This window comes from Centrocercus urophasianus, unplaced genomic scaffold (genome assembly GCF_019232065.1).
Source record: "Centrocercus urophasianus isolate 14NV4802_14NV808 unplaced genomic scaffold, USGS_Curo_1.0 seq_22, whole genome shotgun sequence".
Classification (NCBI taxonomy): domain Eukaryota; kingdom Metazoa; phylum Chordata; class Aves; order Galliformes; family Phasianidae; genus Centrocercus; species Centrocercus urophasianus.
The window spans coordinates 16,646,776-16,673,639 of record NW_024884778.1 but is presented as its reverse complement, the minus strand read 5'-3'; the positions used below and the strand labels follow the sequence as shown (position 1 = coordinate 16,673,639).

The window sequence follows — 26,864 nt, the reverse complement described above, 5'->3', positions numbered from 1 at the left end:
TTCCACCTCCAGATTCCAGCTGGTGTTGGTGACTTAGCACATCTCATTTTCTGCCTGCTGCCACGTCCCAGAAAAGACATCTTCCAAGGATGCCGCCTCCCAGGCTGAGCATCTCCTCACCCTCCTTCTCTGCCCACAGGTCACAGAGTTTAAATCCTTGTTGTTGTCACTTTGCTTCTTCCATGGGAACATGCTGGAGAGGAGGAAGTTTGGACCACTGGGGTTCAACATCCCCTATGAGTTCACGGATGGAGACCTCCGCATCTGCGTCAGCCAACTCAAGATGTTCTTGAGCGAGTACACAGACATCCCATACAAGGTAAGCACGTGAGCTGACCCATTCTGGGCACGATGGCTCACGATGGGTCACGGGTTGGACAGCCCTCGTGGGATCCCTCACAGGTTCTGAAGTACACAGCTGGGGAGATCAACTACGGGGGCCGTGTGACCGACGACTGGGACAGGCGCTGCGTGATGAATATTCTGGAAGATTTCTACAAGCCTGAGGTTCTGACTCCTGACTTTGCCTATTCTGAATCTGGGATCTACAAGCAGATCAGTAGCTCTGCAGACCTCGATGTAAGTACTCGAGTGACGAAATGGAGCTTTACAGATCCAGGGGGGTGGTTGTAGTGCAAAGGGCGAGTGCTTCTCCCTGAAAACCACAGTATTTCCATTCCCCTGGGGGAATGTGAGCTTAAAAGAATGTGGAGATCTCCAGCTGCTTTCGGGAAGCTACATCTTCTTCAAGCAACAGGAGGAAAATCTTGTTGATGTGCACAGGAGGGAGGTTGTAGCTGTTGCCAGCATACCTCATCTGAAAGCATTTGTGCTCTGAACCACTTTGATATCGCATACTTGAAATGCCTGAGGAGCTTTGTGCAGGAGACGCTGCAGGAAGCTCACTGCCAAGCTGCCCGTTCTTTTAATGTGTATTTGCTTTGACACAAGTGTGATTTAACTCCCCAGCCAGGCATGAGCTAGGGCCTCCAAATGTGGCTCAAAGGAGCTGTCGCTCCCTCAGCCTCCCCTTCTGCACTAGCCAGCATAACTCAGGGCACACAGACACTGCCCCTAAGTCATACTTGTGAATTACCATTCCTGGCTGCCACACGAGACAGGGAACTGAAAATTTCAGAAGCTCAAACAATAAGACAAGGCCGAGCTTCTACCTGAGCCTGCAGGTCTACAGGCTGCTGCATTTGGCTCCTCGAGCAGCCCTGGCTTTGGTTATTTCTGGCCAGGCCCATGGCAGCCAAAAGGGCTCCCCGTTCCTTTCCTCCCAGCCCCACCATCTCTCACAGCCACTGCAATTCCTCCCCAGGGGTACCTGCAGTACATCAGGAGCCTGCCGCTCAATGACAGCCCGGAGCTTTTCGGTTTGCATGACAATGCCAACATCACCTTTGCTCAGAAGGAGACCTTTGCTCTGCTAGGGGCCATCCTGCAGCTGCAACCGAAGACATTCACGCTGGGTGGCTGCAGCAGGGAAGAGGTGGGTTCCCCAGTTCCACTGGAATTCTGGCACAAGCAGTGAGCACAGACCACACGCTCACATGCTATGCCAGTGTCACCCTGTCCAGCAGCCAATGGCTCTGCCATCCAGATGTCAGCTCTCCCCCTTCCCTGCAACCATGGCTGGGTGCTCACCTGCTTGCTGTCTGCCTTTCCAGCTGGTGGAGGAGACTGCAAATGAGATCCTGGCGAAGCTGCCTGCACCCATGGACCTGCAGGAGGTGATCTGCAAATACCCTCTGCTCTATGAAGAGTCTATGAACACAGTACTGGTGCAGGAGGTCATCAGGTAACTCCCTGCAGCCTCCTGTCCTGGTCCCTTGGGGAATGACAGGGATGTGCAGGCCCCTGCTCCCCTCAGGGAACCTCACTGCCGAGCAGTGGGGTGGCAGAAAGGTATCAAGTCTGCTGTTGTCCCAGCCTTCAGCTGATCCCTGTTCTGCAGCGACTGATCAGTGCCTGCATGGTACTGTCAGCAGTTCAGAGCTTGGGGGCAGTCAGAGAGCTCCATCCAAGAGGATGAATAGCAAGGGTTATGTGAAGCTCACTGCACAGTAATCCAGGCAGACACAGGGGATAAATCCCCACACCAGGTCGTTCTGTGATCCCTCTGCAGAAACAGCAGCTCTTTTCTCTTAGGTACAACAGTCTCCTGGAGGTGATCGCTCAGACGCTGAAGGATTTGCTGAAAGCTCTCAAGGGCCTGGTTGTGATGTCCTCTCAGCTGGAGCTGATGGCCAACAGCTTGTACAGCAACTCCGTCCCCACTATGTGGAACACCAAGGTAACACTTGCCAACCAGCACCGCTACCCCAGGAGTTCTTCTGACCCCAGGGAGAGCATCAAACTCCACAGCTGGGCTGGGCTGTCACATGGAGCAGGCTCCCACTCTCTGGTTTGCAGATGTCTCCTGCCTTGCACAGAGGTTCTCAGCCCTAAGCTGGAGGAGTCCCTGGGCTTTGGGCAGCTCTCAGCAACTCGGGCTTTAGGGTGCCCTTGTTTGCATTCAGTACCTTCCTCTCCATGTGCCCCACAGGCCTACCCATCACTGAAGCCGTTGGCATCCTGGGTGAATGACTTGGTGCAGCGGGTTGAATTCCTCCAGAAGTGGATCAGCCACGGGATCCCCTCTGTGTTCTGGATCAGTGGGTTCTTCTTCCCTCAGGCCTTTCTCACTGGCACACTGCAAAACTTTGCTAGGAAGTCTGTCATCTCCATTGACAACATTTCATTTAGCTTCAAGGTAAGGGAGTTAGATTGTTTTTGCTGGATTTTTGGGGGATTTGCTGCCTGACCACAAAGACAACAGTTCTAGGCCTGACCTGCCCAATAGGTGGAACCAGTAGCTGCACATCCCCTCTTCCCCTGTGCACCAGATACATCCACCCTCAGCACAGACACATCCATGATGCAACCAGTGACCTCTCCATCTCTCCAGACCTGCTCAAATCCTTTCTCCACAGCCTCTTCCTCAAGCCGTCCCACACCATCATGATCCGAGCTGCTGGAAAACCCAGCCCAGAGATATCTGAGAGCTGGAGCAGGCTTCCCTTTGGTAGTTCTGCCTTGACCAAGAGCAGAGTAAGGGGTTTCACAGGTCTGCAGGGCCAAGCCTTGCTCACAGCCCCAGGCCCACTCTCTTCCACAGGTGATGAAGGAGTCAGCGAGCGAGCTCTCTCGCCCTCCCTCTGAAGGCTGCTACATCTATGGCTTGTTTCTTGAGGGTGCCCGCTGGGACACCTCTGCGTTTCAGCTGGCAGAGTCCCGTCCCAAGGAGCTGTACAGCGAGATGGCTGTCATCTGGCTGCTTCCTGTCGCCAATCGCAAGCCTCCAGCTGCTGGCATATACCTGTGCCCCATCTACAAAACACTCACTCGTGCAGGTAGGTGCCCTAAAGACAGCCCCCAGAAGCAAAGGAGACCTTAGAAGTGGCTGGAAGGATAGTCAGCCCAGGAGAAACTGCAGGAGCTCTTACAGCTCCTGCTGTGCCTGCCTGTGCCCTGGCAGCAGGGCTGCAGTGCCACGCTGAGCCCCTTTGCCTCCCTCCTCACAGGAACACTGTCAACAACGGGCCACTCCACCAACTACGTGATTGCTGTGGAGATCCCCACAGACAAGCCTGAGAAGCACTGGATCAAACGAGGCACAGCCTTGATCTGTGCCCTGGACTTCTAGCCAGCAGCTGCCCAGGCAGATGAACCACCGCAGGGACAGGTAAGGGAAGTCAGCAGGAGGCAGGAACTGACCACCAGCAGCTACTCTCCTCCTCTTCTCTCCCCAGCTGTTCATTACACCCTTCATTACAAATGGAGTTGAACTGCACCAGCATTGCATTCTGTTGTTTGTAATCCCCACAATTAGACCTCTTTTAGAATCACAGCATGGTTGGGTTGGAAAGGACCTCCGAGCCTCCCTTCTCAAGTTCTTCTCCCACTTCATACTCACACCTGGGATTGCCCCAGACCAAGTACAACACTTTCCCTTGGCCTTATTGACTCTCATTAGGTTCTTGTGTGCCCACTTTTTGAGCCTGTCCGGGTCCCTGTGGATGGCATTCCTTCTGTTCTATCAGCTGCACCTCAGCTCAGTGTCACCCACAAACTGTGCTGAGGGTGCACTTGATCCCACTGTCCATGTCATTGATAATGCTGTTAAAGAGCACTGGTCCCAAGAGGGAATCCCCCCAGCACTCATCACCTGGACACAGAGCCACTAGCACAACCCTCTAACTGCAGCCATCCAACCAATTCTTTATCTGTTGAATAGTCCAGCCTTTAAGTCCATCTTTCTCCAACTTAGAGATAAGGAAGTAGTGCAGGACCATGTCAGAAGCCTTGCACAAGCCCTTTCTTTTTCTACCATAGCCATCACTCCACTGACTCAACCACCAGATGGGTCAGGCATGATCTGTCCTTGATGAAGCCAGGCTGATTGTCTTGGACATCACCTTCCCATCTTCCACATGCCTGGTTTGTTCTTCCTGTCAGGTCCCTATCTCCACTGGAGGTCAGAGGGGAACGCTACCTGCACTCCTGATCCCTTCAGCCTCTAACATCTTTCCCTTTTTATCTTTCAGTCTCCTTGTTGTACTTGCACATGTCCCAGTGTGAAAGACAAGGACTGAGTCGTAGTCTCTGGCTTTATCAGGCCCGGTAGCCTCTTCTCCCTGCTTGTGTTTCAGCCTCAGCCCAGCCCCCCTCCTATTCCTGGCAATTCTCCCCCGGCCCTGGGGGTTCCTCTCACTCTGGTGCTCCCAGCTGCATACACACACACCTCCCCCCTCCCTTGCACACTGCTCCCCCCGTGACTGTTACAGGAGAGCTTTATTCCTTCAGACAGATCCATTACATACAGCACTTGGTATGAGACACAGCAAGAAGAAACAGAAGGATTTTCTTTCCTTCAACAAGTACAAAAAAAAAAAAAAAAAAAAAAAAAAAATTCCACAGTCAAGATCTGTACAAATTTGCACGTTTGGCAAAGTCAGTCCCCCCTGCAGCTGTTCCTCTTCCCCCCTCACAGCTACTTCTTCCCCCATCAGAACAGGCGCTAACCTCCGGCTGCTGGGGACAGGGCAGAAACCTTCTGCGAGAACAGAGGGGGCTGGGGGGCAGGGATGGGGTCTGCGTGGCCGGCAAGCTCCTGCACTGCAGCCTGCTTGGGCAAGAAAAGCAGCTTTGGGCTCCATCCCATTTCTGCCTGCCAATGAAGTTCCCGTCACCTCTTCCCACACTGAAAGGCTTCGCTCAGGGCACCAGGCACTTCCAGGTCCAGCTTCCAGCCCGCCAGCACCAAGGCCAAGCCACCAACCTTGCGTTCTTTATTCACAGTTCTCTGGGAACAAGGAGCAATTGTGTGTGATCCAGAAGCACTGCCAGGGCCACACTGCTGGTCCCTAGCAGAGCAGCTGTAGAAGCAGGGCCACTTGCCCTCCCAGCACCACCACAGAAAGCTAGGGACAAAGTCCAGGGGGGACTCTAGCCCTGGGGACAGGTGGCACTGCCACCCCAGGGGATCGGCACACAGATGGGGTCACACAGGGCCACAGTGCTGGAGAGCGGTTCTGTCCAGGAGCTGTTTCGCTCAGCCACAGCCAAAAAGCAGGTCAGAACCAGAAAATCAATTTTGTCAAGGAAGGTAAAGAACAGAAAACACAGGTGTGAGGGTCCTGGGGAAGCGCAGAGCTGAAGGCCTGGACACAGCAGAGCACCAACCCCAGGCAGCTGCGGCCAGCACAGCCTCGCATCAGCAGCCCCGGTGCCCCCGTGGTGCCCAGCCCCCCGGCCAGGTGGGCTCTTCCCCTCCTCCCATCACCAGCCACGGCCCCAAGACAGGCCCAAGGCACCTGAGCGTGGCCACAGCCAGACAGGCAGCAAGGCACTGAGCCTCGCCTTTGGCCGCAGGGCTCTCCTCAAGACAAGGCCTTGCTGCCTTTTGGGCTCGGAGGAAAACCCCATTTCTGCTTGTCCCCAGGCTCCACCTCAGCTGAAGGCTTCTCGCTGGGGTCCCTCTCCCTCAGGCAAAGGGTAACATATATCCATGTGCCACTGCCCAGAGCCACGAGGGTGAGCTGCTCTCAGTCTCAACCCCAAGGCTACTGCCGCTTGGCTTTGTATGGACGGGAGCGTTTCCGGCGATCCGGCTTCCTCTGCTTGTGCAGACGGCCGATGCTGACCCCCTGCCGCCTGCGGACGGAGATGTTCTGCTCCACGAGGCTCGCCAGCATGCCTGCAGGGAAACAGGCAGCAAACACACTGCAGGCCGAGCTGCAAGCAGCCACTGTGCACAGCAGAGGGGGCTCAGAGCTGGCAGCACTGATGCTGGAGCGCAGCTCAAAGCACAGCAAGCTCCACGCAGCCCAGTGGTGCAGGCCCCAGATGAACTTGAATCTCGTGCTCTGCTGCCTGTGTCTTACCTTCCTGGGCCAGCATGGAGATGAAGGTACAGATGAACTCATCATAGTTGTGGGTTCTCCTCTGGTCGTCGATCTACAAATAGATTGCGCTGCTCTCAACTGAACCACATGCCCTGTGCTTTGCCATCAGTGTGGCCACAGACAGAAGCCTTCAGGAAGCTCAGCCAGCAATGCAAATGATACATGGACAAACTCACCTTGAATTTCTTCCTCTTCTCCACTTCCTCTTTCAAGCAAGCCTCGTAGTTTGCAATCTCAGCTTCCACACACTTCAGCAGTGCCAGCAGCTCCTGCCGGGATCAAGCAGAGCAAACGTGAGCAGATGGAGACCCGCATGCCAGCACCCAGCAGGGGAGCTACGGGGTGAGCGGGGGGCATTCCTCTCTGAGCTGGGATTCACCAAAGAGTAAAAAACACTTGGCAGGGGGCAAAAACAGTACATTATAGGGAACTTCTGAGCTTGGTTCATTCTGCCTGAGCCCAGCCCTGGTTTGCTTCACTAACCAACAGAAGACATCTTTCTAGACAGCTCTCCTGCAGGGAGCCCTATATGTGCTGGTGCTGCCCAAGCCTGGTCGTGCTGGTGGCCGGAGGGCAGGGACCTGGGCAAGGCCCCACCTGGCTCCGGCCCGAAGGAGCACATCTCAAACACAGGAGGCAGGGGCTCTACCCACCGCCAACACAGAAGATCTCAGGATGACACACGGCACAGAACCTGCACTGCCCTGTGCCTCGAGGCACGGCCGCAGCGGCGCACGAGTGGGACAGCGTGTGCATGTGGTTCAGTCACTGCCAGTGCTGCTGCGTCTCTGGCCGAGCGCAGGGGGCTCCACGTCCCTAGGGCTTTTGCAGCACAAAACTCACCTTGGGAGAATACTTTTCCCCCCCAGGGTGATCACTGGTCCTGCCAAGTCCCACCTTCTCTTTGCTGCCACTGGCCTCACTGCCCTCCTTCTCGTCCAGTTTGATGGTGACCTGGGCTTCTTCACCGGGTTTGATGGAAGGGGGGGAGCTTTTCCCCCCCTCTGCACACAAGGGAAGGAAGAATTAGGAGCCACAACAGAGGGCACGGTCCCACCACCGCAGGGGACAGCTGGCACCAACCTGCAGCAGCCAGCGGGCAGAACACGCCGTCCTCTGTGAGATGCAGCAGCCCAGAGCTGATGATGGGCCCCAGGTCCCTGACGGCCCGGTTGTAGCGCAGGCAGTCAATGCGCAGGAGGCCGTCCTCCTCACCAAACAGCACCTTGGAGATGTGGGATGTGACGGGGCTGGAGGGACGCGTGGGGTTGGCCGAGCGGATGGGAGAGCGCAGCGGGGAGTTGAAGGCGCTGCCGATCTCGGAGGCGGTGTCCGTGCTCTCATTGCTGGGGGTGGGAGAGGGCTGGGAGTGAGTGACAATGGCCACAGCAGCTCCACCACCACTCGTCTTGATGGACAGGGGAATGGAGAGATCCTTCTGGGACTCCTTCAGCTTCTCAGCCAGGACGTTGATGGTGTTGGGCTGGAGGACGGAGAGCTGGCCATCCGCGGCCCCCGCTGGGTGCTCTTGCTTTACCTGCCCCTTCCTTTTGTACCTGCCCAGGAACGCAGAAGGGAAGGTGATGCTGCTGGAAGGAGGGGGCCCAGCTCAGCAGCACAGGCACCGCCAGCTCCATACTCAGCACTTGAGGCCATGTTGCTGAGATGACCTGAGATGTGAGGCCTGGAACACTTTCCAGGTCACCCCCAGTGCCAACAGCTTTTCTGGGAGCAGCTTGCCTCCCTGAGCTGCAGGGATCCCCCCATGGTGACTGTAGTGGAAATGGTAAATCAGGGCTTGACGCAGTGGTGGAGCAGCTTGTGGGAAGGTAGGGCTAACCCAGAGGAGCTCAGGTGTATGCAATGTACCTAAGTAACAGGAAGGGGTGAAGGCAGGATCCACCCCTTCCTAAACCTCATTTAAGGGCTGGAAGGGGGAGGTGAGGGTATCTTACTGGAAATCCCTGTGTACCTGATGCCTTCTGAAGGTAAGCAGCTTCTTTCCTTTATTTTGTGCCTATGGCTGTTGCATTTGAGCAAATCCTCACTTGCAGCAGCCTAAGATTTTCTTCTCTGCTGTCACTGTTGTGCTTTCCATCATGTTATACTGGTGGCAAATGAAGCCTCCAGGCAGAGCGTGTTCATTTCATTAGCTATTGGGCATCCTTACATGCAGCTCAGCCTCTGCCATCCAACCAAAAAGTACAGTGATGGATCAGCTACGAAATGATTTCAGGCTAGGCCCCACCACCCCAAAAGTAACCAGGAAATCCAGCAGGGTCAGCTAGGCAGGCCATGAAGAAGGGTTGGGCACAAAACTAAGCTTCCTTTGCCCCCCCCCCACCCTCAACTCAAGTTGTTACCTGATGGCTGAGTTGGTGTTACGAACTTCCTCCTCCTCATCATCATCATAGTCATCCTCATCATCTGAGTACTGCTGGTGCTGTCGGACCGGGACCCGGCTGCGACCCACTCCTGCTGCAAGATCTTCCTCCTCCTGCAAAACACCATTGCTCCAACAGTTGGGTGAGGAGGAAGAGCCCAGCAGACAGTGTCCATGGTCCATCCAAGCACCACGGGCCTGAGAGAGCATCAGCAGCCCAAAGGAACCCAAGCTCACAGTTTAGGTCTGCCTAAGTCCTGCTGGTTTGTGTACAGCCAGGACAGCAGGAAAAAAAGGGAGCTGGGCTCTGTTCTCGTCACCTACATCTTCCCCATTCCTCCCACAGCAGCTCCTCAAGTGTTCCCACAGGAAGCTCTTTCCTTTGGGTTTTGCTCACACACAGCCTTTATGCTCAGATCTGGTGTGTTTGTTTCTGCTCCTGCACAGCCCCCTTCATCCCAGGACCCAAGTTCCCAAGGCAACACAGTGAACTACAACAGCTAAGGGATCCATGTTAAAGCCAGTGTCTTTTGTCTGGTCGCTTTTTACCCTCCCACCTTCCAGCTTGGGTAGCACAAGGGGAGACATGCTGGGAGGAAGGCCTTAGGCCTGCTGACAGCAGCAGTCCTGGGAAGCTGGGGGACTGGATGTACATCTGGCTTGAGCCAAGCTTTCCACTTCTGGCCTGGAGCTCCAACCTACCTGCATGGGGGACTTGGCGTAGTTGTGGTTATCCAGGAAGGCTGGCAGCCTCTGCACGATGGGGTTGGGGTTTGCTGGAGGCACCCCATTGATGCTGCTCGCTGATGCCTTTGCCACTGGTTTTGATTTGGTGGGTGGGCTCTGCGTGGCTGTGGTGTGGCCCTGGCTGGCAGGCTCATCAGTGCTGTCTGCAATGCAAGCACAGCCTTTCATGGACATCACTGTTAACTCAATATCCTCTGCCACCCCTTTCTCATTCTATGAAACCCACTTCCCATTCTACTTCCAGCTGTTAGAAGTGTTCTTAAATACAAGTCCTCCCTTTTTCAAGCTTTGTGTCCCTCCTCCCGGTACTTGGGGGGCTTACAACAGAACTGGTCAACTGGGCTTGGAGAAAAGAAAGTAAAGCTGACCATAGAAGTTCCTCAAGCTCTAGGTAAGCCAGAGATTGTCATCAGCCAGTGCCAAGAAGTGCTTGCTCCACAGCAGGCTGGAATGGCTCACAGCACCTCTGGAATGGGAGCCTACCTGGATGGGTACTCTCTGGGGCCACAGTCTTGCTGTTGGCTGGCTTTGCCTCTTCAGGAGATTGAGATTCCTGAGACTTCTGGGACTGGATCAGCTCAGGCTGAGTGACTCGGATAAGCTTGAAGGCAAAAGACAGATTGGAAGTGACCGCTGGACCAGGGGGTTCAAACCAATCGCTCCCATTAGAGCACTGCAGAAGGAGAACTCTTGAAGTAAGCTGATCTCCAAGCATTTGATCAGCCAGCAACCCTATGGTTAACCCCCAAGAGAGCAGCAAAAGGCTGAGCAGCAACAATATCTCCTTTTCTGGGAAGAGGTCACCCTCAAGACACACGCATACAAAAAACCACCACAGAACCAACCACCCAAGGTACCTACAGCTCAGTGAGATGCCCTGACAGCACGGCCTATTTGCCATCACAGCCCTGCACTCCCACAGGGCTTGGGCTGCCCCACCTGCTGCAGGGCCTCCAGCACAGTCTGGCGATTCATCTTCAGGATATGGAGCTTAGACTCATATTTCATCCTCCGATCAGGAACCACTGCCATCAGGTTGAAACGGATGTCGTGGTATGGCTCCCTGCAGGACATTACAGGAGATGTCAGACATACTGAGCCTTGGGGCTCCCTGCTGATAACCAGCCTCCAACCAGACTTTGTGCCACTGAATGCCACCCTCTGGGTTTGGCCATGAAGCCAGTTTGCAATCCACCTCATCATCTGCTCATCCAGACCATAATGCATCTGCTTCTCTATGCAAATCTCAGGAGGTGGCATCAAAAGCCTTGCTGGAGTCAAGGCAGAGAATATTCACATCTCTTCCCTCATCTATAAGCCAGTTGTTTCACCACAGATGTTACCACGTTGCTCTGGCCTGATTCTCCCTTGGTGAATCCACGTTGACTACCTTTGATCACAGTCTCCTTCACGTGGCTGAAAATGGTTTCCAGGATTACTGTTCCATCGCATTCCCAGGAATTCAGGTGATGCTGACTGGCCTATAGGTCCCTGGCTTCTCCTTCCTGCCCTTCTTGAAGGCAGGAGTGACATTTTCTTTCCTGCAGTCCCCAGGTACCTTTCCCAATCGTCAAGATTGATATCTGCCCTCTGGCAGACACTGGGATGCTTGAATTCCCCCATGAGGACCAGGGCCTGTGAACAAGAGGCTACTTCTAGCTGTCTGTAGAAAGTTTCACCCACTTGTTCCTCCTGGTCAGGCAGCCACAGCTGACACTCACTACAGTGTCACCCACAGCCACCTCTTTAGTCCTGACCCTTAAGTTCTCATTTGGCTCATCCATCCCCATTCCCTGCACTCCAGCTGCTCCCTTGACTAAAAGGGAGCTCCTCCTCTCCTCCTCTGCTGCCCTTCCTAGAGAGCCTGTCTCTCTGCACCACAACACCTTCATAGCCCTGCAGCCACACACATCTCCAGTTCCTCCTGTTTCTTCCCCATGTTGCAGACCTCAGCACTCAGGCTCCTGCCCACACTGCAGAAGGCCACAGACTCAGCCAACACAGACCTCACGTGGCCACTCCTGTCCACGAGGCAATCTGTAGAGACCACGTTCTACTAAGTGCAGCTTGTCTGCACACTCTGGGGCAGGGGAAGAGAAGGCAAGCTGGTGGTGCACTTGCACCACTCCCTGAGCAATGTCCTCACCCCCACCTCCACAGCTCATCGCACAGACACGAGCAGAACTGATCCAAGGAGATGAGGCAGTGCCTGCACCAGAGCCCAGGACATTACCCTGCAGTGGCCAGGCCGATGCGCTCCATGATCACTCTCCTGGCTTTGTCTGTCCATTCCTCGTCGTCAGCCCAGGGCCCTGTGGTAAAACAAAGCAAGAACTAGCAAAGAAGGCCACAGCTTCTGCTTCAGACAGGACAGCATCAAGCAGGGATCCTGCTGCCCCACGAGGCAATTTCATGGCTCCCTTACATCTCAAGGAATAAGAGACCCAGACAAGAAGGAGGATGGGACCAGAAGGACCGCACTGTTAGCAACACGCAGCCAAGATGGCTTGTATACCTTGCCTCTGCCTACTGAATGGAAAACATTAGTCATCAGCAGGGCAGCCAGGCAAATTCTGAATCCTATAGAACACACTTTGCAGGCTGTGTGATCTCAAAGTCCAAAGAAATCCCTGCTTCGGAGCTGAGCTCCCACTGAATCTGTTCCGGTTTGTAAGAAATGTAAGTAGATTTCTTTAAGTGGATACTTTTCCAAGGGGCCTGATATATAGAAGTCCTAGCTGGGATAAAAAAAAAGTGTCTGAAAGACAGAGCAAAGTGGTCAGGTTGTAAGAAAGGGTAGCAGCTCAAGCAGTTCTGCTGGGATCAGCATTGGGGACCTTGGGCCTCAGCACACAAAGGCTATTTGACACAGCAAGGAGGTGAGGAGACAAATTCTGCTTGCGACACCATGTTATTTCAGAGCAGCAGAAGGACTTCATGGCCCTCAGCAACATGGGAGGAACACAGTAAGGCTGGAAAATACAATGCAGAATACAATGCAGTAATTGTTTCCTATGCTGCTGTTGGTTTTTTTTTCTTTTTTTTTCTTTTTTATAGCCCCCAGAGTAAAGTCTCCAAAAGCTATCAACACTCAGGACAAATCTGGAATAATTCTTCACTAGCACTAGCTAATGGTAACTGACAAACAATACACTCATGGACAAACCAGGGTTCTTACCATGGTCAATGGGATAAACCTTCAGCCCATCCAGCTCAAACAGCCGTCCCTTGATAGGGACATAGCTGACAAAATGGAAAGCCTCCATGGTTCGCACAGCACTGATCCCATTCTGTTTCTCTGGCAAGTGCCGTGGCTCCGGCCTGCGACAGCAAGGGGCAAAAGGTCAGTGCAGAGCCTGCTCCAGCAGAACTGAGCTGCAGGAGAACCCCTCACTCACCTGGCGTGGCTGTTGTGGGCCTTGGCCAGCTCAGGGGCATTGCCGATGGCATAGCCTTTACTCTGCAGCAAAGAGCAAGAGAGAAAAATAACAGAGAATTAAAAGGAAACCAAGGAAGTGCTTCCCCCGTCAGCTCCCTGCTCCCTCCATCCACACACAGGGCTTTAAGAGCAGCTTCCAGGCACAGCCTCTCCTCTGCTGAGTTACGAGGTGAAGACCCAGAATGAGACAAACACACGACTGCGAAAGAGAAGCAAAGGGAATTACAGCTGGAGAGAAGCACGGACTTCAAGACAGGTCTGAAGGCAGGAGGAGCACATTGCATCACAGGCTTGGGCTGGAAAGGAGTGAGTTTGCTAAAGCACGGTCCAGAGAGGGAGCAGGAAACAGACGCCCTGTCACCCTTGCATAGCCTCCATCCCTACCTCAGGGCTGAATCCTTTGGTGAAATCCTTCATGCGACTCAGTGTGGGGCCCAGGTCAACATTGTTGCAGTTCAGGAGGACGCTCAGCAGGGCGTGGGTGGCACAGGAATTGGGGATCAGCTGCAGGGCAACACAAGGATGGCTTCAACAGAGGAAACAACCCTCCACAGTCACTGATAATCAGTGACAAGGTGAGTATGCAGAAACCACTTCTAAAGCATCAACTAGAGGTGCACCTTGTCTCACAAAAGAAGGGAGATCACCCTCATGCAGCGAGGCACGCCACAGCCACACGAGAAGCTGCCCACAGAGCAGAGAGGCTCTCAGCCTTCTCTGGGGTCCAGCTCTCCCTGAGGTGTCACAGGAGACACCTGCCTCCCTCTCCTCGCCCTCAGCCTACCTGGTGAGCAAAGAACATGTTATTAACGATGTCATCGTCGATCACCGACGTCTCATCCACCAGGGTAGAGACCTTCCTGCGGGATCTGCGCTCCTCAATCCACTTGAACAGGAAGATGAACCCATACACGGGGCTGTGGAGAGATGTTAGCAACTGCACCACGATGGACAGGCCACTGCAGTGGGGCTGCTCTGCCCGCTGCCAGAGACCTGCTTCAAACTGCAGGCAGAGAGAGAGAGAGAAAGCAGAACTACCAGCCACACGTCACCAGAAGTGACCGTCCCTACCACAAGAGCCCCGTTACCCAGGGCACTCCCATGCTGATGCTCAGGACAGCGGGTGAGCTTGAAAACCCAGGGGTTTGACAGGTCTCAAGACAGAGAAATAGGAGGCAAAATCCACCTCTGGGCACTCAGGCACTCCACAGCCTTCTGAAAAATTGCTTAGCCTCCAAACAATTCCCTTCTCTTATAAATATCCCATATTCATTTCCAAAAGGGCATCAGCCAACAACTTTTAAGAAAGCTGCAGTTTCAAAGCACTGAGATGGAGAAATCCCACGCTCCAAGCAAGCAGCCTTGATGCTGGAGCTCTCCATGCCAGAAGAGACATTAATCCCCAGAATGTGCCCCCACACAAAGTCTTTCTGGGTAAGTGTGTCCAGGACCAACCTGCCATCACAACCCATAATGCCAGGAAGGATAATTCAGCAGAAGAGCAGGAGCTCACCTGCCTGTCCCAAAGTGGAGCCAGCACTCCTGGCTCATTGTTCTCAGTGCTGACAGCCTCACTAGAGTCCCCTCAGCCCTAGAGAGACATTTTGCTTAATAGAACCCCCACTTTCAAGTGCACAACTCACCCCTGGCATTTGCTCTGCAGATCATAAATCTCTTCAACCTGCACCCCTTTGACCCCTGCAAACAAAGAGCAGAAGCTGGTATGAAGCCCACCACAAAGAGCTGGAGGTAATGCCAAGCATGAAGTCAGCTTCCCAGGAAGGTGCCTTGGACTCACCAAAATCTTCGACCAGGAGTGTGAAGAGACCTGGAAAGGGACAAAACCAACAGGTTAGTTTGGGCATGGTGCAGAGAGAGAAAACTGCTGCAGTTTTTTTTCCAGCTGTGCTGTGACTTGAGACCACATTTACCCCCCCCTTGGTCAGCAGCAGAACTTAGGCTTCCCACATCCCTCCATCCTCTTCCTCAAGACAACCTAAGCCAATCCCATACCTGCTAGCCTCCTGCTGTCGGAGCCAGCTCAGCACACTGGCCAACACAACCAACCTGCCAAAAGGCAAATCCTCACCACAAACAGGACAGGGAGCTCCCAAGCAATGCTATTCCTTCAGCTGGGAGGAAAGCAGCCAAATGAATGGATCACAGGGCTGTTGAAACATGACCACCCCTGTTTTCGTTAGTGAAAGCAAGCTTGACAAAAGGACTGAGGGTCAAAAGGCTCATCAACATCTTCCTTTCTTCTGAGGAACCAAATCTGTCCTCACTGACCGTAATTTCCCGTTTCAGAGGGGCATAATGAGTGATACAGACACAGGGAGGGCTATTAGACATCAGCAGCTGCGGTGCCACAGCAAAAGCACTTGGTCCAGTTTTCTGGCAGTTCACCCCCCTGTGAGGAGTTAGCAAGCCCGAGACTGGAATAACAAATCTGCTTCTTGCACTCTCTTAGAAAGGCTGCTGAAAGCCCAATAAGGATTCAAGTCAGAGAAACATTCCTACGCATAAGAGATTTAAGGAACCTGATGTGAGTGATTTAACCAAGAAGGGAAGAGCCAAGAGGATTTGCCATCAAAGCTAAAGCTGCCAAAGCAGAGAATAAACTTGCTCTCAAGTTTCAGAAGTTACAGTCTGCTGACCACAGCAAAACAAGGGCAACAAAATGCACCAAGTATGTCACAGCGTGGCCAGTGATGATTTGCACAGCTTGTGCACCAGGTGAATGCAAACAGCCACAAATGCTCAGAGTGGCAGCAGCACAGCCAGGAGACAGGGCTGGGTGCCCAAAAGGACAAAAGATAATGGGAACGAGCTGGAGAGAGAGGCTGCGCACCAGGAGAGCACTAATTCTTCACCACCAGAGGTGCCAACTCTGCTGGTAGCAGAAATCTCCTTGGACAGATTCAGACTCAGTGGGACATAGCTGTGCAGCCCCAGCAGGGAGCCTGGCATCCAGCTAAGGTCTGAGCTGTCACAGCCTGGGGTCCGGCTCAAAAATAGCTCGGCTTTGGCTCAGCAGTGGGCAGAAATGGCCACTCTGCAATTCTTCAGCACTCTAGTGAGAAGCTGGTACTAAAGCTGCACACATCACTGCATGGGGGTGGATTGCTTTGCAAGAAAACCACCCTCCATCCCAAGCATCAGGGTGCAAACTGTGTTTTGCTTTTGGTATCGCGGTGATGAAGAAGGGGAGAAAGATGGGAGTGATTTGGGCTATTCCTACACATCAGTAAAAGGATCAAGAGAAGCAGAACTTCAGTTGAGCTGGAGATCTGCAGCATACAGAACCCTTCAATGAGCACAGAAAGTCAAAGCAGGATGCACGGCAGCCCAGGCTGCTTGCCTACAACTCCAGAAGTCCACCCGAAGCTCACCCCCATGTGCTTTGTGACCACAGAGTGTCCTGTCCCCCCGTACCAGAGGTGTTCCCTGCTAGGACAGCTCTGCTCACACTCTATAGTCGGCGATTGCCATCCTTGGTGTTTTGGGGATGAGAATATCTACAGAAATTTTTTGCATCCCAGTCAAAGCACTCCAGACGGCATCCACAAAACCCTTTGGGTTCAGCAGATCACGCTGGGGCCAGCCTGGCCCTCTGCTTCCCGAACAGCGAGCCTCACTTTGTGCCTCCCTCCTGCTCCTGCAGCCCCACTCCCCATACCCGCACCTCAAACCCACACCCGCTCACAGCCTCCCTCCTCGCTGCCTCCCTTACCCACCCATAACCCCTCACTACAACGCCCACAGCCCCCTACGACCCTCAGCTGAGCTCCAAACCCCTTCTTCCTCCGCACAGCCACCCCCAGGCCTTGTCCGAAACCCCCGGCCTGCACCCAGAGGCCTCCAGGCCGCCCCCCGGCCCACACCTACAGGCCCCCGGCGGCCGCCGCCGCTCAGACCCGACTCCCCGCCCCCGATCCGAGGCTCACCGGGGTCGCTCTCCAGCTCCAGCCAACCCTTATTCATCTTCCTGCGGCCCGGCCCGCGCCGCCATGTCCGGCCCCGCCGACCGCCCGACTCTGGGCCCCACCGGCCCCGCCGCCGCGCCCGCACAACACGTCATCGCCGTGCGACGCCGGGTGACGTCACCGCGCGCCGCCTCGCGGCCGTCCCGGGCAGCGGTGGGGGGGCGCCACAAAAGTCCCGCGGAGATCTGGGCCGGAGCCGGGCCCGGCGGCGAGGAGGCGCTACGAAAGTCCCGCAGAAGTCTAGGCCGCAGCCAGGCCCGGAGCCTCCCGCTCTGCCCCGCTGTTTGAGGCTTCGTTCCCCTACAGTTGGGGACTGGCTGGGACTGTGCAGCGCACCACCAGGCCCTGCGTCCGGTGTGGGGGAGTGCGGCCAGGCAGCGGGTTGTGGGGTAGGCCTGGGGCCTGGTGAAGGCTGAAGGCACCAGGCAAGCCAGGCCTGGCCTCAGCTTCCGTAGGAAACAGCTGAAAATAGGAGCAGGCCGGGCCCGTCCCCGGGGCTTTGTTACCCTGCGGCTCCCACACACGGCCCTGCTGTGTGCTGGCTATGGGCTCCATGTGGGGCGGGGGTCAGCCCCGCAGCCCCTCACCGACTCAGTGGCGGCACAGGCCCCACAGCCTCTGCCCCATATCTCAGACACGTGCAGGGTAACGCAGCGCTGCCACGGACTTTGCTCCCATCAAAGGCACCGCGCTGCGGCCATTGTGCTGCAGGGAGGAGCAGTGATCTCATGGCCCAGCCCTGGCTTTGTGCAAGCTATTTTGGGGGTCAATTATTAGTATTTTCTTTCCCCTTCCTCTGCCTTCGAACAATGCTGGTCCCGGTGGGGCCTCGGTTCACACCATTGTGTGGGGCCACACTGCGCTGGGAGCAGGAAGATCGTTATCAGCCCGGCTGAGAACTTTGCCAGGCCCTCAGCATGGGGCCAGCAGCGCCTGCACTGTGGCCCTGTTCTTTGGAGCACTGTGCGTTGGGGAGTACTGCAGCTTGGTCCCCACCCCAAAGCCCCTGCCCACTGCTGCACTGGCACCGTTATTGCCCTAGCTTTGTTACCTTCCCCTAAGCCTCTCCCGTGTTTACCCAGGGATAGGTCTAACCTGTTTGAGGCTGATTGCCACCCTCTGACCTTGCCCAGCCCCAAAAGGGTCTGTGCTTTCCCTCAGATAGGGTTGAAATGGGGCTGAGGATGAACCCACAAGTCCCTTCCAGGAACAGGAGCAGCAGCGCTGGCCCCATGCCTGCCCGAGTGCTTCTTCTCCCTTTTCATACAAAGGCCATTCTGCTTCCCAGCACAAAGGCTGGGCTGGGGCCATGAGAGCCCCATCCTACACTGCATGATGCCGGGACTCAGCCTGGGAGGCTTTTTTGCACGATTCTCAGCTTCTCCTTATGAGGGCAGATATTGCGTTTCCTGGGTGCCATGCTGGTGGCATGGAAAGAGCCTGATCAAACCTCACAGGCAAAGAAGGGACTGGTGCCACACTCGGCCTCTTTATTTGTGGAGAAAGCCAGCAAGCTCCCCAGCGTCTCCGCCACTCAGGCAACCAATGACCCTGTGCCTGGCAGCCCCCAGCAGGAGTGAGGGGCTTGGTCCCCCTGACACAGCCCATTTGGAGGGGGACAGGACCTGCCCAGGAGCCAGTCCTAGGGACGGAAGGACCTCGTGCAGCCGCACCTCTGCCCGAGGACAGGTCCCCTGTGCTAAGTGGCTGCAGCTTGCCGGGGCACACGGATCCTCTCACCCTGCAGCTTGGCCACGCGCCCTTTCTTGCCCACATCCATGCCAGCCAGCGCGTGCTTGCCCTTGGCCATCTTGCCCTTGCGGTGGCCGCACCACAGGCGCAGGCACTGCTCCTCCACCCGCTGCCGGTCGGCTGAGCTGGCGAGGTGCAGGATGTCCTTGTACCACGTTTTGGGTGCAGGTGCCGCCAGCCAGGACTCAGGACAGGGCAGGTGCCTGTCCTCCCGTTGCCGGGGTGTAGCATGGGCAAGCTGCTCGCCCCCAAGCACCTCCAAGGCTGTCTTGGCCACTGTCTGGGTAAAGCCATGCTCCAGTGTCTTGCAGTAGTAAATCCCGGCATCACGGCGGTGCAGCTGGCGGAAGAGCAGCCCTTGCTCTGTCTGCAGGACCCGCTCATCTGTCTTTACCTGTTGGCCACGGCTATGAGGTCAGTCCCTTGTCCTTTTGGCAGGGAGAAGGGAAGGAGCAGGACAGGATGGGTGCTGGCGTCTCACCTCATCCCTCTGCTCATCGGGGGGTCTCTGCACAAACCACTGCACGCTGGCCTGTGGGGAGCGAGGCACACATTCCAGAAAGGTGCTGTTGTGCTCCATGCCATACAGCACCTTCTCTTCAACGTGCTCCAAGTCATCCACTGGGGCAGAGACAGAAGTGTGTACATGGTGAAGGCAAAGCCAAGCCACTCTACGCCCCATCACCTCCCTAGGTGTCCACCACGGCTTCAGTGCCCACCAGGGACAGATCTCCCCGAGGGCTCCAGCTTTCCTTGGGGCACCGTGGGACAGGGTAATAGGGGTTCTGGACATCTTGGGACAGCCCAGCCTCTCACCAGTCAGGTTCTGGTCCAGGCACTGGTGCACAGAGCTGGTGTGGCGGACGTAGCGGCGCTTGCCCGAGGGCTGGTAGCGGGTGCAGGCGGTGCCATCCCAGGCACAGTACGGGTCCCTGGCCAGGCAGCACTCGGCACAGGCAGTGCCATAGCTCTTGCACTGGTGCAGCCGCACCTGGGCCACCCCCAGGCTGGCACCCACATAAAGCTTTTGCTGGAGGACGGCACAATATGGCAATGACAGCAGCTGCCTCCCAGTGGTGATGCTTGACCCCACTTCATGTAGCCCCTCCTGGTCACCCACCCTGTCCCTAACCCCAGACTCACGCGCTTGACAGAAATCTCCATCTGAGTGATGGGCACCGGCGCCTGGAGGGAGAACAGCAGATGCAAAGCTTTGTCTAGCCTTGCCATGGGCAGCCCTGGGCCTCCACCTCCTGATGCTCAACAGCGTGGTGCCATCCCTCTAGCCCATTCCCATGAGCATCGCCCACCTTAAAAACCTGCAGCTCCTCCAGAACAACTTCCTCTGTCACAGCTGAGCTCTGCTTCTGCAGCACCACCACCTTCAGCACCGAGCCTGCATCTGGAGGAGGGGAATGGAAACATGACCTCACGCCATACCAGACATCCACACGTGCCACTTGCAGCGCATACCTGTCCCTAAGAAGAGGACGTCATGCTGCCCATCCTCAGTGTCCACACGGTCCACCACGAGCTGGCGCAGGCCATGCTGCAGGTCAGTCTTCACCAGCAGCGGGCGGTGATGCCGCGGGCGCACAGCCCTGTACATCAGGGGGTGAGCACGGGCAAAGTGCAGCACCTCATCAGGCAGCTCCTTGGTGCTGCTGTATGGCCGCTGGGGCTGGTTGGTGGTCTTGCTGGGACACTGCAGGGACAGGAAGGACGCTGCTTGGCAACCAGCCCCTCATCAGAGCCAGTTTGGGTCCCTTCCCATATTCCACTTTGGGATCATCTCCACCTTAGCCACTCTGGGGATAGAGACCCCATTGGGATTGATCCCATCACCCCCCATGGGGATGTGGGAACTGCTCACCACGCCTGGGCGCGGGTAGGGCACGCGGCCCTCGTAGGCTCCCCACTGGTGGAGGGGGCTGTCCTGGTGGGCAAAGGGCCCGTTGAAGACCTCGCGGATGTCGGCCATGCGGTAGACACAGATGGCAGAGCCCTGAAAGACATGGCTGGAAGGGGACAGTGACAGGTGCATCGATGGAGGGCATGGAAGCTCTGAGATGTCTGTGCAGCCCAGACTGGGGCTGATGTCCCTTTGGGCTGGGGCTGAGCCACCCACCTGACGGTGCTGAAGAGTGCGTAGATCTCTGGGTTCTTCCCATCCTTGGTCCTCAGCAAAAAGACATCCTCTGTGGAGGAGCAACCCGAGCCCTGGGATTGACTGGTGGCCCCAAAGCCACAGAGCCACTGGGGTCCCGAGTCAGCCCGCCTCCCTTACCCAGCTCATCGAAGTGGGTATCAATGCCACCAGGACCCGGGACGGAGCACACCAGGCGGGCTTTGTTGAAGGTGCTCCACTTGTTGACCAGCACCCTCTGGCCTCCAGCATCATTCTGTAGGGATGGGGGGCATCAGGGCCACCGCCGTGACTGAGCGCTCTGCACCCCTGGAGGCTTGGGAACCTTCACCATCTCCAAAACTCGGGAATTTGCCACTGATACAGGAAACCACCCCAGGCTTTAGGTCCCCTAAACCAGGCACTGAATAGGCACAAGGGGAACATCTCTATCCCCTGCCATGTCCAGCACGGTGCCACCAGCATCTCACCACGCAGACCCGTGCCACCCGGCTGACGATGGTGTGCTCCTTGCTGTCTGCCTCCACCACCTTCTCCGTGAAGAAGAAATAAGCTTTGTCATCATCTCGGTCATCGTTGTCTGGGATCATGTAAGCAGCCACGAATTTGGGGTCTAGAAGAGAGCCGAGAAAGGCAGCGGCTGCCATCTGTGCAGCTCACATAATGGCTAGAAATGGGTGAGGAAGATCCATGGCACAGGATGGACGATACCATTGAGCAGGCGCTGGTCCACCTCAGTGCGCAGCGCAGCGCGGGTCCCGGTGCTGCGGAAGATGCCGGGATCACGGCCGAGGAAATCCGCAGTGAGGCCAGCATAGAGCTCCCCACCTGGCAGAGACACCCTGAGTGCCACGGCCCTCCCGAGCCATGGGAACCAGTCCCAGTGCCCAGCAGCACAGGGGACCCCAAGGTCAACAACTGACCGATGATGGTGCTGGCAAAAGCACGGTCAGGTTCATGTGGGCACCTGCCACGACCGCTCTCCATGCTACCGGGATCCAAACTGAAGGCATGCTGGGTCTGGAGGAAGATGGGACCATAATGGGGGCATACTGGAAGCCTGTCTAGGGTTCACCCTACCAGACTCCCCGGTCTGCCTATGGGACTTGGAGCCCACGCTTTTTGGGGCAACCCATCAGCAGGAGCTGGGTTTGCCAGGGGGGTGGCAGATCCCTGGCTCCTGGCCAGGGCAAACACCGGGTCCAGAGACCCCAGAGGCAGTCTCACATCACAGGAAGGAGGAGAATGGGGGTGGGATGGTGCCTTGAGCAGGTCCCTACCTCTCCACGGTGCCCCACGTAGATGAAGGCGCAGACGGGGTGGCAGGCACCCGTGCCACAGGCCAGCAGGTGTGTCCGGTTGTAGGGCTGCAGCAGGCGGACGTAGTTGGCACAGTCTGTCTGGGGACAGGCAGGGAAGGGGGAGGCTGGTGGGGACCATATGGCGGGGCTGTGCCGGGTGGGCTCCACCAACCAGGAACCTCAGCACATTGCAAAAGGAATGGGCTTTTGGCTGCTCCTACCCCCATTTTGTCTCTGCTTGCACTGAGTGAAGGGGAGGAAACAAAGGGAGGAAATGTGGGAGACGGAGACCCATGGCAGCCCTTGCCTCCAGACACAGAGTGCCTGTGACAGCCCCTTGGCTATCTGCAGGCTCTGCCAGCAGGGACAGTCCTCTCCCCTGAGGACCAGTAGGGATGACTACCCTGGGGACATCATCCTCCTCCCCAGCAATGGAGAAATCATCCCTTGCACCACAACCATATTCCCTGTGCCCTCCAGCTCGGTGCACACTCCATCCTCTCCCAAACCTGCCCTTGTTACGGGGAGGCTTGCTCCATCCCCACCATTCTCAGGCACAGTCTCCTTGTGCTCAGCCTCTCCCAGTGCTGCCCACCCTACTCCATCATCGTGAGGCCCTGTGTCTACTGGGAGCCTGCTGCTGAACAGCCCCCAGCCTCCCTGCTGTTTATTTTCCCTTTGCAAAGAGCCTCCAAAATGAGTTAAAAAAAATAAGTGTAGGGAAAAAAAAAAAAAGAAAGAAAAAAAAAAGAGGGAAAACCAAGGCTGTCCCAGCTTGGATCTGTCAGAGCTTGGAAAATAAACACACCAAGCAGGACGGGCACTGCCGGGAGGGGTTTGTGTGGGGTGAGGGAACCTGGTGGCTATGGCCACCCCCCACCGTCCTCCAGTTTCAGGTCAGGGCAGGGAGGATGTGAAGTAATTGCAAAGAGGGGAATGGGGTCACTAAGCCAGATCGGGCAGCACGTTTCCCACACAGGGGGAGTGGGGGTGGCCAGCAGCACGGCAGCTCACACCCCTCCATCACCACCCTGCTGAGACCACGCGCAGCTCCATGCATGGATGCTCTGTCATGAAGGGCTGCAGGGAGGCTTCCAGCCCGTGGATTTTGGCTCTCTTATCTCAGCTTTCCCAGCCCATCTGCTCCTGCACGCTTGGTGCCTCCACATTCGAGCTGCCCTGGTCCCATCGATGGGATTTGCAGAGCCAGGTGCTCCATCACCACCAGCTCCCTGCCTCAGTTTCCCCCATGTCTGCAGCAGTCCCATGGTCCCACATCCTAGCTACAGCCAGCTGCAGAGACTCACTGCTGGGTCCTTCCCCTTCTGAAAACACTCCTCCGTCTGTCCGGGCAGTGGTGGCCAGTAGATCTGGAACAAAAAGGTACTTTGGGAGCAGGTGGAGAGGACAGTGGGCCCCTCACCTTGTGACCCTCATCTCTGGGCTGCTGGGACAAGCTGGGGAACCACCACCCCCCAGCAGCTAATTGCTTTGGGATGCCTTTCGGAGCCCTCGCTGTGCGGTGGCTTCACCTGGCACAGGGCAGTCACGATGCCTGCAGGACCCAGCTCACCTCCTTGGTGTCAGTGCTGGCCCTGTCCAGACGCAGGGAGTAGAGCACATCCTTGCCCCCAATGAAGAGCCTGTCACGGTACTCATCCAGGTAGAGGGAGCGGAAGCCCAGGAAGCCCCGGTGGCCAAAGAAAAGGACGGAGCGGTTGGTACCCAGGAGCTCTGCGAGGCAGGGAGAGCAGCGTTAGTGGGAGCCATGCTGGCCCCAAAACCCCGTGGGATGCTGCAGGAGCAGGGGCATGGGGTGTGATGGGGCCAAGGGACATCGCGGCATGGAAAAGTGGAGAGGGTTGACGTGACATAGCACTGAGATGTCCCAGGGCAAGGGGCACAACGGGGAGGAGTGGCCACATCAAGGGATGCTGAGGTGATGAGGAAGCGACTTTGGGATGCCGAGCAGGGCAGTGGGGGCTCGGCAAGGTGGAGCACTGGGTACTGAAAGCCTCAGCTCTGCGGAACCCCAGCCTGGGTGACAGAGGGCAGGAAGGGAGGGGGTTTGGCTTCACCGAGCCTCAAAACTGCAGCACTGACCCCAAGCCTGGCCCCTGAGCGGAGGAGGAGGAGGACAAAGGACCATTGATGGGCACAGCCATCCCCAGACACGCCCAGGGGGCTGCCAGCTGCCCTGTCCCCATTCCCAGCTAGGGTGTACACAGCTTGGCCCAGGGTCTGTCCCCAGGAAGGGCTTGGGGAGGGATGGGGGGCAGTGGAGCCAGCAGCCCCACACATGCAGCCCTGAGATCCTCTGCCCCAATCCCTGGGGAACCCCAACCCAGCACCCTCCCAGCCCCCTGACCCCTCCCCCACTCCCCTGGGCCAAACCCAAGAACACACCGTCGTCTCCTTCTGTTCCTGCCCAGCAATAATATTTTCCCAGCTCAGAATAACATCGGCAAAGCCAACAGGCTGCTTATATTGTTTCAAGCGTGGATTTCCCTTCTCCCCAGCCCCAGTCGATTCCTCCCACGCCTCATGTTACACTGGCGCCGCACGCCCCCTCCCCAGGGACAGTCAGCGGCCCGGGGGTCCCCATGGGGAGGGAGACCACCGAGGGGACAGCAGGAGCTGGGGGCACGATGCCCTGGGATGCACAGCAGGGATTGTCCCAGTGCTGGGAGTCAGATCGGATGGCAAAGAGTGGGCTGGGCAGCGGGGTGAGCTGGGGACACGGCCACCCCAGCAGTGCCACCGCAGGGGGCGATGTCCCTTCTGTCCCTCTTGCTGCCCCAAAAGCAGCTCCGGAGAGCGCAGCCAAGCGCACGCTAAGTGAGAGCAGGCTTTGGCTCTGCCCGGTTTTTATTTTTGAGGCGCTTCAGAGGCTCCTAATGGTTTTAATTGAAATGTTCGTTCGTTTCGTGGGAAATTTCAGCTTCTGTTTCCAATTTGGAAGAGGAACAGAGTAATCAGCTTAAGAAGGAAAAGAAAAAAAAAAAAAAAACAACAAGGCTTCAAAAGGTTCCCTATGCCCTGGGGTGCTGGGCACCCGCCCGCCACCACAAGCCCTCGTGGGACCAATGTGATGCCAGAGCCCATCAGGCAGCAAAGCAGCACCCAAACCTCACACCTGGCGCCGCCAGGGACCCCAAACGCCCCCCCCCCCCCTCCACAGCCTGAAGCTGTAGGATCCCATCCCACCACGGGCACCTGTCACCCCTGGGCTGAGCGGCCCCGCTGTGCCTCAGTTTCCCCATCCCAACAATTGCCTTGTGCCGTTGGGATTGTTTTATTTTTTAGAGCTGTTCGTCGCCTTTATGCAACATGGGGCGGGTTCGGGCGCTCCGGAACCCCGCTCGGCTGTCAAGCTGGACTGAAATCTGTGCCTGCATTCTGCTGGACAGCCAGGAGCGCGGGACGAGATGAAATTAAACCCGAGAGCAGCGTCCATCGTGGCAGCCCCCGCGGATGGGAACAGCCGTGGGATGCCCTCACTGCGCTCCCAGCACCGTGCCTCGGTTTCCCCACCCGGCGCTGGGAACGAGGGCTGCTCCCCTCCAGCCCCACTCCTCCCCTCTGTTCCACAGCCCCCACAGCCCACCCAGGATCCCCGGAGCCGCAGCGAGATGCGATCCCCATCCCATCATCCCACCCGCTGCAATCCCGACCCTTTCCCCCCGGCCCGGCTCACCGCGGTAGGGCAGGCGGAGCCGGGGCGGGCTGCTCCCCGCGGCCAGCAGCGCGCCCCACAGCCAGCCCAGCGCTGCCGCCGCCCGCATCCTCCTCCCGGGGCCGCCGCTCCCCGGGGCCGATGCTTTTATGGAGCCGCGCTCCGCCCCGGCCCGCCCCGGCCCCAGCCATGCCCCCGCCCCAGGAGCCCCAAGGGCTGCGTCCCATGGGACGGGTGCGCAGGGGGTCCCCGGTCTCCGGTCCACAAAGTTATAGGGAGCAACCGCAGGGTTTCCCCCCCGACAAGAGGATGGGGTGCAGGGAGGGTCCCCCAGGGGTGCTGTTCCGCTGGAGCACGGTGCTCTCCCAGAGCACAAGCCGGGGACGCGGTGGGTGGGGACACGGGGAGCAGGTTGTCCCCACGTCGCGGTGCCCACGGGGACAAAGCAGCCGGCGACGCGGGGCGGGCGGTGCGCCGAGCCTCCCGAGCTCCGGCTCCGGCGCCGGCGATGCGTGAGAACCCCGTGCCGCATGCAGAGCTCTGCCGGTCCCAACCTGCACCGAAGTGCTCCGGTGGAGCTCGGCCAGCCCCGTGCACAGCTCCCCGGGGGTGGGCACAGCGTCTGGACCGGATGCGGCACCCTCGGGTGCTGGGCACAGCACGGCTGGGGGTGGGAGCAGGGAGCGGGGCCAAGCCCTCGGGTACCTCCGGCAAATGAGTGCGGGCTCCTGCCGGGGCTTGCACATCGCTGCCGGCTTTGGGGTCTGGCAGAGCCATCCTGGGAAGATCCCATAGGAGGAGGAAGAGGGATTAACCTCAGACTGCCGCAGACTGCGCCAGTGCCGCAGACTGAGCGGGATCCCACCCGGGCAGCACTCTGCTGGTGCAGCCCCTCCTCTGTCTCCAAGGAAATCAGCGCCCCTTCGGGGCCGCGGCTACCCACGGCACTGCCCATAAGCAGGCAGACAGACCTGCTCCTGGC

General features: G+C 57.1%; 3 protein-coding genes across 5 annotated transcripts in view; 1 reads left to right on the top strand and 2 right to left on the bottom strand.

Moving 5' to 3' along the window:
• Positions 1-3,744, top strand: part of DNAH1 (dynein axonemal heavy chain 1) — a 72,283-nt gene extending 68,539 nt beyond the window's left edge. The window contains exons 73-80 of the mRNA XM_042823792.1: positions 140-319; positions 403-579; positions 1,325-1,495; positions 1,674-1,804; positions 2,155-2,299; positions 2,552-2,758; positions 3,164-3,398; positions 3,570-3,744. Of these exons, the coding sequence (XP_042679726.1) occupies positions 140-319; positions 403-579; positions 1,325-1,495; positions 1,674-1,804; positions 2,155-2,299; positions 2,552-2,758; positions 3,164-3,398; positions 3,570-3,691 (1,368 nt within the window). The 3' untranslated portion in view covers positions 3,692-3,744. The remainder of the gene's footprint in view (positions 1-139; positions 320-402; positions 580-1,324; positions 1,496-1,673; positions 1,805-2,154; positions 2,300-2,551; positions 2,759-3,163; positions 3,399-3,569) is intronic.
• A 1,076-nt stretch (positions 3,745-4,820) lies between these two features.
• BAP1 (BRCA1 associated protein 1) lies at positions 4,821-17,064 on the bottom strand. 3 transcript variants are annotated; one of them, XM_042823764.1, is made up of 17 exons: positions 16,969-17,064; positions 14,820-14,849; positions 14,665-14,719; positions 13,806-13,938; positions 13,406-13,525; positions 12,981-13,042; positions 12,761-12,903; positions 11,816-11,894; positions 10,522-10,645; positions 10,066-10,183; positions 9,538-9,725; positions 8,816-8,949; positions 7,536-8,008; positions 7,296-7,456; positions 6,629-6,721; positions 6,432-6,504; positions 4,821-6,244 (listed from the first exon to the last, which is right to left on the bottom strand). In XM_042823764.1, the coding sequence occupies exons 1-17, from the start codon at positions 17,003-17,005 to the stop codon at positions 6,111-6,113; spliced, it is 2,157 nt and encodes a 718-aa protein (XP_042679698.1). In that variant the 5' UTR covers positions 17,006-17,064; the 3' UTR covers positions 4,821-6,110. The 3 variants fall into 3 exon arrangements, with proteins under 3 accessions (XP_042679698.1, XP_042679699.1, XP_042679700.1); XM_042823765.1 differs by having other exon boundaries at positions 7,350-7,456; XM_042823766.1 differs by having other exon boundaries at positions 7,536-7,798.
• Positions 17,065-18,498: 1,434 nt separating this feature from the next.
• Positions 18,499-25,991, bottom strand: SEMA3G (semaphorin 3G). The gene is made up of 16 exons (XM_042823496.1): positions 25,904-25,991; positions 23,780-23,940; positions 23,514-23,576; positions 22,186-22,305; positions 21,829-21,925; positions 21,617-21,733; positions 21,376-21,518; positions 21,047-21,161; positions 20,888-20,957; positions 20,633-20,777; positions 20,233-20,464; positions 20,070-20,161; positions 19,903-19,944; positions 19,576-19,789; positions 19,241-19,380; positions 18,499-19,153 (listed from the first exon to the last, which is right to left on the bottom strand). The coding sequence occupies exons 1-16, from the start codon at positions 25,989-25,991 to the stop codon at positions 18,707-18,709; spliced, it is 2,286 nt and encodes a 761-aa protein (XP_042679430.1). The 3' UTR covers positions 18,499-18,706.
• Positions 25,992-26,864: the final 873 nt, after the last annotated feature.

What these genes read in the sequence shown, in the direction of transcription:
- SEMA3G (XM_042823496.1), bottom strand. Translation starts at nt 25,991, where the DNA reads ATGCGGGCGGCGGCAGCGCTGGGCTGGCTGTGGGGCGCGCTGCTGGCC. An exon ending in AGAAGGGGAAGGACCCAGCA is followed by an intron (nt 22,306 to 23,513) that starts GTGAGTCTCTGC and finishes GCCTGTCCCCAG; the next exon opens with ACAGACTGTGCCAACTACGT. An exon ending in CCTGGACCAGAACCTGACTG is followed by an intron (nt 19,381 to 19,575) that starts GTGAGAGGCTGG and finishes TCTCTGCCCCAG; the next exon opens with TGGATGACTTGGAGCACGTT.
- BAP1 (XM_042823764.1), bottom strand. Translation starts at nt 17,005, where the DNA reads ATGAATAAGGGTTGGCTGGAGCTGGAGAGCGACCCCG. An exon ending in CTGCAGAGCAAATGCCAGGG is followed by an intron (nt 13,939 to 14,664) that starts GTGAGTTGTGCA and finishes ATCTCTCCACAG; the next exon opens with CCCCGTGTATGGGTTCATCT. An exon ending in ACATGTTCTTTGCTCACCAG is followed by an intron (nt 13,526 to 13,805) that starts GTAGGCTGAGGG and finishes GTTGCCCTGCAG; the next exon opens with CTGATCCCCAATTCCTGTGC.